Raw genomic sequence first — 12,134 nt, 5'->3', positions numbered from 1 at the left:
TCTAAGGAACAATGATAAATGCAGACACACTCAACTTGAAACATGTCCACAAATTAGTAGCCCTGAATCAGAAAAAAATCTGTAGCATCTGTGGGCAACGTTTATTCAATTGAGATATAAACTGAATTGCAGGCAGGCATCCCATCATCCCATCAGGCAACCTCTGGTTTACAGTAGTTGCTTAATACATATTTAATTTAAAAATTTCAGCCTACTGGTCCCAAGGGTCCTCATTTTGCTTCCTGCGGCGGCATAACTGATAGGGAACAGCTAGCCAGCACTAGCGGGATGAAAAGGCATTAAGTGCAACCCACAGGGCGACATGGAAATATAACACGAAGCTGGCCGCTTGCCCTTCATTGTCAGCTCTCTTAAATTTATGCCCGGCAGGTGAGAGCTGACACTTCCTGCCTTTGGTTTGGTTCCTAACATTTTAATAGGATGGATCCAAATCCTGTGCCTTGATTTCCCCAGGTGAGGGTGGGGAGGAGAGGAAGAAGAGGGGGTTCTGTAGCTTTTAAACTTTACTCCTTAGGGGGCTGTATGTATGTATGTGTGTGTGAGAGAGAGGAAGAGAAACAGAGAGAGAGAGAGAGAGAGGAGAGAGACAGAGATGAGAGAGGTATGAGAGACACAGGAGAGAGACAGATGAGAGAGAGAAAGAGACACGACAGAGAGAGAGAGACGAGAGAGAGAGACACGGGAGAGAGAGACAGAGGAGAGGAGAGAGACACGAGAGACAGACGAGAGACAGTGAGACACGAGAGAGAGAGACAGAGATGAGAGGAGAGAGAGACTCGTGAGAGACACAGGAGAGACAGAGATGAGAGGAGAGAGAGACTCGTGAGAGACACAGGAGAGACAGAGATGAGAGAAAGATATGAGAGAGATATATGAGAGAGAGACACGGGAGAAAGAGGGACAGAGATGAGAAAGAGACACGAGAGAGAGACAGAGGAGAGAGACACAGGAGAGAGGGACAGATGAGCGGAGAGAAAGAGGCACGAGAGAGAGAGAGAAGAGAGGTCTCCAATGAATATGTGGGAATATATGGAAAACGCGAATATCCAAATGACATTTGGAAAACTTGGCTGTGTTGGGGTGGTCAGGGACCCAGCCTCTTAGGTGTCCCTCCCCTGGCTCGCGATCACCCACCCGGGACACCGACGGACCCCGCGCCGCTAACCAGCCGCTCTCAGAGCGTGGGTGGCAGGCGTGGTTCTGCGCCGGCCCGGCCGCTCCCCGCACGTTCCCGGAGGCCTCGGCGGAAGGCGTGCAGGCGGCCTCTGGGCGGCGGCTGCAGGGAAGACCGTGGAGGGGCCCGGCGCCCCTGTCCGCCCGCACGTGCTCGGGGCGGGGCGGGCTGGGGCCCGACGGGCGGGGCCGGGGGCGGTGGCGGCGGAGGCGCGGCCGGGCGGCCACGTGACGGGCGGCGCGGCTATTAAGCCGCGTTGCAGCTGCTGGCAGCCGGAGCTGGTGCTTCGCCCGAGACCCAGCGCCCAGGCGTGTCGCCCCGAGAGGATCCGCGCGAAGGTCACCCCGCGCCCGCCGCCCGCCGCCTCCGTGAGTCCGTTTGCCAGTCAGCCCGTGCGTCCGAGCCCCTCGCGCCCCGCCGCAGCCCCGGCCAACCGAGCGCCATGAACCAGATAGAGCCCGGCGTGCAGTACAACTACGTGTACGACGAGGATGAATACATGATCCAGGAGGAGGAGTGGGACCGCGACCTGCTCCTCGACCCGGCCTGGGAGAAGCAGCAGAGGAAGGTCAGCAGGGGCCCACGGGCCGTCCGCGCGTGGTGGGGCCGGGTCCCCCGCGGGGCTCCCGTGCGCGTGGCCGCGTGGCCTGGCGACTGGCGAGAGGGCGCTTTGTGGAGGTGCTGTGCTGTCCTGTGCCCTCGCAGCCCCGGGGGCCCCTTAGGAAAGAGGACACGTCTGGGGACAGGCAGGACACTGGGCGTCGTGTGTGTGCGCGCGCGCGCGCGTTAGCAGCATCGGAGTTACAGATGTGGTTCTGTTCCTCACACCAACCCGCGTTAGACCAGGATCTGAAGGGGTCTCTGGTCTGCTCCTGACCCCTTGAGTCTGTGACCTTGGCCTCCGAGTTATAGTCTCCTGGCCTGTTTGTGTCCATTTACCCCAGCCTCTCTCTTCCCCATTGAAAGAAGCAAAAGAACATCAGCTTCATTGCAATTTCCACCGGGCTGCCCCTAGAGTCATGGAAAGTCATTTATTCAATCTTTTGGGTTCCTTGGAGAGGGATGTTGTATGAACACTAGACATTTACCGATAGTGACAATTATTTCACACTCTATTTATAGTTCATTGAGGTAAGTACACAGGGACGAAGGAGTCAGCCAGCTTCTAAAAGCTCCCTTCCCATTTTGATTGGCGCTCTCTGGGGGCCCAGTGGAACATTCCACTATTTCAAGGTTTCCTCTTGATCCTCTTGGCTGGAATAAATAGGGAATGCTCACCAGGAGGCTTAATCCCGCCTCTTACTTGACTAGGCAGGGAGCCTGGTTGGGTCAGGCATGACAACAGAGACCTGCCAACCCAACCTTAAGATAACAGGGTTATGGCAAAAGCCAAACGCTCTGAACTTTTTTCCACCTATTTTTCTGGGCATGGGGCAAGATAGATTTCCCTTCTAAGGGTCTGCTTTAAGTGGATAGCCTGTGGTGACCATAGTGTGTATGGGAATCTCTGTATAATTGGCACTGTAGCTGATTGTGCGATAGTATTTGGTGAATAGGGGTATGATGGTGGAGAACACACATCCCAAACTCCTCTCGCAGCAAACAGCGTTAGCTGGAAGGAGAGATGATTATCAAATAACCAAGCACTATTTTTATATAAGGATGTCTCTTGTCTACCCTCTCTCCTAAAATACCATTTACCATTATTATTTTAAAGCTCTAATGTAGCTACATTTCAGTCTCTCCCCGAGTTTCTTAAGGCTTTTACCATCCCTACCTTTCTTAGAAAATGGGAGTAATAAATAGAAAAAACAAAACTTCAAGCCGTCTACTGTTGTTTAAAGGACTGATTGTGAAGGAAGTACATGGCATGAGGATTACTAATGTGTCATCTGGACCAGCTGATGCATCATCCATCAGCACGAAGTTAAAAAGTGACTTTAATTTTTAGCAGTGAGTGTTTTTTTAAAAGAATTTCCCCAAATTTTGATTACTGCACTTTTCATGGGTTAAAAAAAAAGATAACTCCCGGGTCTTTGTTTTAAAAATTGCTTTCTTATGAGGAATTGTAAAATAGCTAAGGAATTGGACAGGTAGTCTGCGCATCATTTTTGAAAGTGATAGTCTAATCACAGTGCTTTCTGTTGCCTTTTTTTTTTTTTAAGTAGAGTACAATAGCAGGATAGAGGTAATGACAGTTTCCAGAGGCCACATTGACATCCCTTCTGCCATATTTAATCTTTTAATATATTTGCAGTATTTTTGGATATATGGCTTTGAATTCTTTTAGGTTTGGGATTCCTATGTTGACTGTATTATTATAATTGCATAGCACTTGAAGTAAAGTTGATTATTTAAAAATAACATACTTCCTGATCCCAGTCCAAAATAATGTTAAAAAGTTTGATGTGAGGATTTTTTTTAAGATAGTTTGAATGTTGTACATGCTTGGGGGGCAAAAACTACATTAGGACAGATCTAGAAGATTCTCTATTTCTACTTTTGGTGTAGACCCTGCTCAAGTCAGTAAAATAATATTGAACTGTGAGCTCAGTGCAGCCAGAGCAGTGGCCTCTATTTATGTCCTATGAGACAAACTGCTGGAACCGGACAAGAGTAAAATGCCATTGTTTCTATTGTGGGCTACCTTCTCCACACTTGCCATTTCAGTGATATGCTGGGTATGAGAGCTGTCAACAGATGCTGGTAGCACATGATGACGTCCGTGGCGTTATAATGGATGTGATGCCTAATTATATCTACAGTTCAGAGAGTCTCATGGGCTATGGTAATCCTTGCTCTGTGGTGTGGAAGGAAAGCCTTGCTGTAGAAGGACTTTATAAAAGTGTAATGTGTTTTATAAGAGAAGGGAATCCAGAAGATAGTGGGTTTAGCATGAGTGTGAATAGGCATTTCAACGTGTCTACCTTCTCTTTCAAAAGTGTGTTAGGAAGAGTGTGTTACAGGAGTGTGTTAATAGGGTTAGGAATATTTATATTTTCTATAAAGAAGTATTTTAATTCATACAACTCAAGGGTAGAAGAAAAATGCCTGCAGTATTACAGATGTGAGATATATATATATGTATACACACATACATATATTTTATATATATATAATGTATAACGTTTAGAGACAGGATTTTGCTCTGTTGCCCAGGCTGGAGTACAGTGGCATGATAATAGCTCACTGCAGCCTTGACCTCCTGGGCTCAAGTGACCTCCATGACTTCAAGGCATGCACCACCACGCATGACTAATTTTTTTATTTTAAAAACTTTTTTGTAGAGACAGGGTCTCACTGTGTTGCCCAGGCTGGTCTTGAACTCCTGGCCGTTCCCCCACCTTGGCTTCCTAAAGTGCTGATACTAAGGATACGAGCCACCATGCTCAGCCCCAGATACAACATTTTAAGACACTGAAATGCTGAGGCACACTCTTGGAATTAGAATGTTTTACCATATAGAACACAGTTTAGGGATATGAATTTCTAAGTAAATTGGGACCTCTTCAGTGGACTGTTGAAACTTTTAGAGTGTTGGCGTCTAGAAGTAAACGTCTCCTGGAACCAAGGAACACATTGAGCTTGTACCTCAACTGAAGCCTAATTGGGAGGTGACTTGTCAGAGCAGCAATGCTGAATATGTTTGCTATCTTCACAAGCTCAGGGCGCTGTCCTTAACTGTACTGGGAGGCTAGAGCAGACCTTTTAAGGAAACGAAATATGTGTCGATACGTAAAGGGTCCTTATGTCCATAATCGGTCCATGGCTTGATGATCGATAAACTTTTCTAAGTGTTCTAATTGTTTTTAATAGTCCCTAAAGAAATTCAGATTCTTCTGCACTCTTCACAGTTGAGATGACTGGATTCACCTTGGAGCACCTCCTGTCAGTCTGGCATTTAGGCGAATGTGTTGCCATGTTGGGTCAGGCAGCCTGGCAGGATGCGTGTACAGAGGCAGCCACCCACAGGGTCCGGATTAAATAGAGAGCCTGGGAGCCTTCGAGTTGCTCCTGCCCTTGTTCTGTGGGCAGCAGCTGCTGATTTAGAGCACAAGGTGAAGGCTCTTCCTGCCTAATGACACATACTCTTGCATGAATTTTTCCTAGGAGAAAAGGCACTAATTGTTTGTTCCAACGATTAACAGAAAGCTTGTGACATTTCTCAGATTCATGAGACCCAGATGAGTTGAAGCTCTGCCTGGTACTTGACTACAGTTAAATCACTAAATGTTTCAAGTCTCAATTTCTTCACCTAGAAAATGAAGATAAATATCTGTCTTTCTTAACTCACAGGGTTTTTTGTCTGGATCAAATGGTTAAACTGTTTTATGGTGAAGGGGCTTTGTACATTGTAAAGTGATCTGTAAATGTTCAAATATTATTATCCTTGTGTGCCGAATATTTGTTAATCAGCACTGCGCTTAGACTTGTGAGGGACTTGTGAGCATGAGATTTGGCCCTTGGTGACCTTGATGTACTTTGAAAATTGTGGGGAAATACACATAACGGAAAATTTATCATTTTAATCATAAGTGTACAATTCAGTGGCGTTACGTCTATTCACATTATTGTGCAACAATCACCACTATGTGTCTCCAGAACTTTTCCATCATCTCACATTGAAACTCTGTACCCATTAAAAACTAGCTTCCCATTTCCCCCTCCTCTGGTGTACTTTTTGTTTGTTTGTTTGTTTGTTTTTTGAGACGGAGTCTTGCTCTGTCACCCAGGCTGGAGTGCAGTGGTGTGATCTCAGTTCACTGCAACCTCCATCTCCCGGGTTCAAGCAGTTCTCCTGCCTCAGCCTTACAGTAGCTGGGATTACAGGTGCTGGGTAGCTGGGATTACAGCTGGCTAATTTTTGTATTTTTAGTAGAGACGGGGTTTTACTGTGTTAGCCAGGATGGTCTCCCATCTCCTGACCTTGTGATCTGCCCGCCTCGGCCCCCCAAAGTGCTGGGATTACAGGCATGAGCCACTGCACCCAGCCTGGTGTACTTTTAAAGATAGGATTTATACACTGGAACACTTGGAACATAAAAAATTTTTAAATAATAAGTGCATATTTAACAAGAAATTGTTTAATAATAAGTGCAAGAATAAAAGTTAACCAGGTGTAGTGGCTCATGCCTGTAATCCCAGCACTTTGAGAGGCCAAAGTAGGAAGATTGCTTGAGCCTAGGAGTTTGAGACCGGCCTGGGCAACGCAGCAAGACCCCGTCTCTGCAAAAAAAATAAAAAATTTAGCCAGGTGTGGTGGTGCACAACTGTAATCCTACCTACTTGGGAGGGTGAGGCCAGAGGATCATTTGAGCCCAGGAGTTTGAGGTTGCCATGAGCTGTGATCGTGCCACTGCACTCCAGCCTGGGCAACAGAGCAAGACCCCATCTCAAAAAATAAAAAAATAATAAGTGTAATATAATAAGTGTTTTCCTTTGGCACTATCAAAGCACCCTTGCATCCCTTCACTCACCCTTTCATCAAGAGATAGGAGAAGTTCAAAGGTAAGAGTATAGAAAGAGAAAGTAACTAAGGTGGCCAGACCAGGACTCAGGTCTCCCAAAGCCTAGCTCTGTATCGGATATGTGTGTGGCTCATGGTGTGTTTGTGTACGTGTGATAGGGAGATAATACCTGATGCTAAAGATGCATATTCAAACTTAGAAAGTTTGATCCACGAAAAAGGGCCAGGTTATAGGGGGCCTGGGATGCTAAGGTGAGTGCAGACTTTATTCTCCAAGACATTCAGAGCTCCAGAGGTTTTTTGAGCCGGGAAGACCCATGCTTACAGAACTAGTATTGTTGGCGGGATAAATCTGAGTGGACAAGGGCCTGAGGCTGGGGGGCCCAGGCAAAAGCCCGTTATGGGACCATCCAGATAAAGTGGTGAGGATTAGAACAAGGGGGCTGTTAGAAGCAATGGTGAGGAAGGCATCAATTTGAGAGTGATCAGGAGGGATTATATGAAGTATTAAATAACCACATGTTGTTCCACAGTAGGCTATGGTATAAATCCAATTAAGTAGATATGATCCTCCCCATTAGAGCTCCTGGACTTTAATGTCAAGACAGTGGTATTGACAAGTAACAACCAAACTAATGAGGGGAGTCTGTTTATCCACTGGGAGATTGTGTCTGGATAAGAAGTTAAGTATTTACAGGATGTGTCATTATTCCGTGCAGGGAAAGGAGCTACCGTTCTGAGGTGGCAAATCCGGTGTCCATGTGGCCATTGCTGGGAGGGAGAGGTGGAATTGTAGATAGTCTTTGAGAGCAGAGAAAGTTCTTAATGGGCAGAAGTGTCAAGGAAGAGGTTAAAGGCAGAGTCTTGTGTGGGCACTAAGAAGCCTCTGCACTCAGAGGGACTGTAATAAATATACATGTGGTTTGCTATGGAGAATCACAGGTGCAGGAGTTCTGAGGCACAAAAAACACTCTTTGCCTTTACATCCTATTTGGGACACCGTGATGTGTCCCGGGGTTGCCCTAGGCCTTCAGCCACATTCACCAGGTAAGAAACTTCAGCCCATTATAAGATTTTCCGGGAGTGTGGGAGGAGGAATATAACTCTTAGCGGGGAAACTTAATTAACGCAGCCTCAGAAAACTGTCAGAAAGCACCGCAGTCGGTTGCTGCAGCTGGGAGACACCTACAGAAAAGGCGCAGTTCTGGAGTGGGTGAGGGTGCTACCATGATGAGCAGAGGAGCTCACACAGAATGCGTTGGAGGACAGTCAGAATCCTACCGCCGTTTCCCTGGGAACGGCACTTAAGTCTTCCAGAAAGAACAGAAAGCAGAGATTGGGGGAGAAGCTTGCAAACTACTATGCTAGACAAATTTCAAAGGAAGGAAAACCTGAAGTGCAAGAATTTGGCCTTTCTGAAGAAGACTGGGGAGAATTTTTGGTACAAACGTCTGAACACATGCACACACACACACACACACACACACACACACACACACACACACACACAGTTTTCTAGATTGGAAACTAGAAGGTGTTTTTACCTGCAACCCTAGTGAGGATTTGGCAAACATTTTTGTAGTCCTAGGGACCAGCAGAGAGAGTTGATGACACCACCATGGCCTTTAAGGAGCTTACAGCCTAGTTCAAGAGACAGGAGTGGTCTGTGAGAAGCACAGAGGAGGGGCATCTGCTTCAGCCAGGCTGGTGTAAGGAAGGTGTTTTCAAAGCCAAAGGTGTTTCAAACCCTCCTGATTGGTTCCCCTTCATGGTGAATGGAAATGTCTTTCTCCCAGGCACCCAAGCCAGAAACCCGGGTGTTCCCCTTGCCGCCTCCTCCTCTCCCACACCACGGCCGTTGGGTCACCATCACCCATGGAGTCCTCTGGACCCTGCCTCTTCCCCTCCCTGTGTGCTCCAAGGCCTTCAGGCTTTCCGCCTTCCCTGCGGAGATGAGGGTGGTGGCCTCCCTTTTTGTCACCCTTCCAAGGGTCATGCTCGTCTGCTGGCTTTTCTCCAAGACCCTGCCAAAAATGATCTTAATAAGACACAAGCCTGGTTGTGATATTTTCCTGATTCAAGTGCCTCTGTGGTTCTTGGTTGCCTTCAGGAGAGAGTTCAAGCCTCTTATGGTGGTTCGTGAGGCCAGGCCTGAACTAGCCCCATCGTCTGTTCATTCACCACCCCAGTATCCCTGCTGCAGGTTTTTAAAGATCTCATGTCCCTGATTGCCTGTCACTGTGTCTGACTCGAGCCCGTCTCTCTTCCATAGACCCTCCCTCCTCCACCTATCTTAGTAGTACCTCCTTCTGCAGCTGCTGCACTGAGAGGCCTGCCTTCTACAGCAGGGGTCACCTGATGCTCTGTCTCCCCAACAAGGGCTGTGAGCAGTAGCTCTTCTCTGTAGGTGCCTGTGCCTCATTGGACTCACACAGAGTCTGCACTGACATTTTTTTTTCTTTTCTTTTCTTTTTTTTTTTTTTGAGACGGAGTTTCACTGTTGTTGCCCAGGCTGGAGTGCAATGGCACAATCTCGGCTCACCACAACCTCCACCTTCCAGGTTCAAGTGATTCTCTTGCCTCAGCCTCCTGAGTAGCTGGGATTACAGGCATTTGCCACCACGCCTGGCTAATTTTTTTTGTTTTTAGTAGAGACGGGGTTTCTCCATGTTGACCAGGCTGGTCTTGAACTCCAGACTTCAAGTGATCTACCCGCCTCGACCTCACAAAGTGCTGGGGTTACAGGTGTGAGCCACCACGCCTGGCCCGCTCTGACATTTATTGAATGAAGAAATTATGAATCATTTCTAAAAAACATTTAGTACAATTACTTTTTAAATTAAAAAAACTTTCATTTTAACAATTAAAATCTTTTTTGACAGTCTTTATGACTTTTTGAGCTCTGAATGTGTTAACTCCCAACTCATACTCATTTAATGCTTTTTAAAAATGTTCTCTTGAAGTATTTTCTCAGGTCCCCAAAAAGAGTTCCCTGACTTGATTTTTATTGTAAGTCTGAGCTGTCAAGGCCAGGTGTGGTGGCTCATGCTTATATTCCCAGCACTTTGGGAGGCTGAGGCAAGGCTGTCTCTTGAGGCTAGGAGTTAGAGACTGGCCTGGGCAACATAGAGAGACCTTGTCTCTACAAAAAAATTAAAAAATTAGCCGGGTATGGTGGCGTGTGCTTGTAGTTTTAGCTACTTGGGAGGCTCAAGTGAGAGGATTGCTTGAGCTCAGAAATTTGAGGCTGCAGTGAGCTATGATGGCACCACTGCACTCCCGCTCTGGGTGACAGAGTGAGAAATAAGCTTCTCATTAAAAAATGTTCAGGCTGGGCACAGTGTCTCATGCCTGTAATCCCAGCCCTTTGGGAGGCCGAGGCAGGCGAATCACATGAGGCCAGGAGTTTGAGACCAGCCTGGCCAACACAGCAAAACCCAGTCTCTACAAAAAATACAAAAAAAAAAAAAAAAAAAAAAAATAGCTCGGTGTGGTGATGCCCGCCCATAATCCCAGCCACTTGGGAGGCTGAGGCATGAGAATCACTTGAACCTGGGAGGCAGAGGCTGCAGTGAGCCAAGATCATGCCACTGCACGCCAGCCTGGGAGACAGAGTGAGACTGTCTCAAAAAAAAAAAAAAGTTAAGAGATGGGCTATGTCTGGAAAAAAAAAAAAAAAAAGAACATAAATAATTGGAATTTAGAGCTTTTAGAATTGAAAAAATAATTATACAGATTTATGTATATCATAATAAAATTTGTCACCATATTTATGAGAAAAAGTTCTGGTAACCTGAACTTGATTTGAAATGAGTTTTTTTTTTCCCCCCAGATTGAAAACCTTCACCCACTTAATAAAGAAAATTTCAAGTTCATTTATGATTCAGAGAAGTATGAATTTAAATATGTTTTTGTATAGAAAACATGGGGAAAATTTTTTTGAAGATGCAGTGTGCTTCACAGTGCTGGAATTGCAAAATGGAGACAAGATGGCAAGTGATTCTGTGGTCCTGGGCAAGAACTGGCATATGCAGTCTTCATACATGCCAAGTCCTAGACCAAGAAGTTGGCATAAGTTTGATTTGTCTTATTTGTTTTTGCTAGGGGGTAAATGTGTTGGTCATAGTCTTTAGAAATTACTATACACTGAAAATATATTCTTATTAGTATCCATTACAACCTTTTCATAAAAAGCCATGCTATCTTAGAAAAAACCTATATTTTATTAGTGATTGTGAGAACCAAATGCGCAAATAGGTGAATATGAGATTGTTTTGGGGCCAGGCGCAGTGGCTTAAGCCTATAATCCCAGCACTTTGGGAGGCCGAGGGAGGTGGATCACCTCAGGTCAGGAGTTCAAGACCAGCCTGGTCAACATGGTGAAACCCCATCTCTATTAAAAATATAAAAATTAGCCGGGTGTGGTGGTGGGTGCCTGTAATCCCAGCTACTCGGGAGGCTGAGGCAGGAGACTCACTGCAATTGGAGTGAGTGAGCTGCACTCACAGCTGGAGTGCAGTGAGATCGTGCCACTGCACTCCAGCTTGGGTGACAGAGCAAGACTCTGTCTCAAAAAAAAAAAAAAAGATTGTTTTGGGGGAATGGGAGCAGTATTTAATATGAAGCTATGATTGAGTTTTGCAAAGGTAGTTATAAGTGAGATTGCAAAGACAAATCAAGAAATCCTATCTTCTAAAGTCATGTGGAGTCTTTAAGTTATTTTGTTATAGTCAAACAAGATGTGAAGATGACAATTACTTTTAGAAGGTAGGTAATCTCATTGCTGTTTATGAGGATTTTAAGATAATTTATATATAAGATAGAATCATATGAAATACTTGATGCTGACCATTTTGACCTCCAAAAATTACAGTCTCTTTATTTCAACTCAAACAACTTTACTGCTGTTGTCCCACTATTTTTTTTTTTTTTTTTTTTTTTTGAGACAGAGTCTTGCTCTGTCGCCAGGCTGGAGTGCAGTGGTGCGATCTCGACTCATTGCGACCTCTGCCTCCTGGGTTCAAGCGATTCTCCTACCTCAGCCTCCTGAGTAGCTGAGACTACAGGCACGCACCACCATGCCTGGCTAATTTTTGTATTTTTAGTAGAGATGGGGTTTCACCATGTTAGCCAGGATGGTCTCGATCTCGACCTTGTGATCCATCCACCTCGGCCTCCCAAAGTGCTGGGATTACAGGCGTGAGCTGCCATGCCCAGCTGTTGTTGTCCCACTATATTTGATGCCCTTGACCAATACCAGAAAATAGCCAGGCTGTAAAACTGAATTCAATCATTTTTAGCCTTATCTCTAATGTCTTTGGTATTCATTTGTAAAAGTAAAGGGGCTCTTGAGTTTTGTAGAAGTTAAAAATGTGGGCTTTGAAGCCAGGTACAGCAACCTGGTGAAACCCCGTCTCTACAAAAATACATAAGTCAGCCAGGTGTGCCAGGTGTGTTGGTGTGGGCCTGTAT

General features: G+C 45.8%; 1 protein-coding gene across 2 annotated transcripts in view; it reads left to right on the top strand.

The window, feature by feature from the left end:
* Positions 1-1,449: 1,449 nt before the first annotated feature.
* ACTN2 (actinin alpha 2) overlaps positions 1,450-12,134 on the top strand; it is a 75,166-nt gene continuing 64,481 nt past the window's right edge. The window contains exon 1 of one of the 2 annotated variants that reach the window (XM_024233210.3): positions 1,450-1,763. In XM_024233210.3, coding sequence (XP_024088978.1) covers positions 1,638-1,763 — 126 coding nt within the window. In that variant the 5' untranslated portion in view covers positions 1,450-1,637. The remainder of the gene's footprint in view (positions 1,764-12,134) is intronic. The other variant, XM_024233214.3, reaches the window with a different exon arrangement.

The sequence above is a fragment of the Pongo abelii genome, chromosome 1 (genome assembly GCF_028885655.2).
Source record: "Pongo abelii isolate AG06213 chromosome 1, NHGRI_mPonAbe1-v2.0_pri, whole genome shotgun sequence".
NCBI lineage: Eukaryota > Metazoa > Chordata > Mammalia > Primates > Hominidae > Pongo > Pongo abelii.
This window is presented reverse-complemented; position numbering and strand designations above follow the sequence as displayed.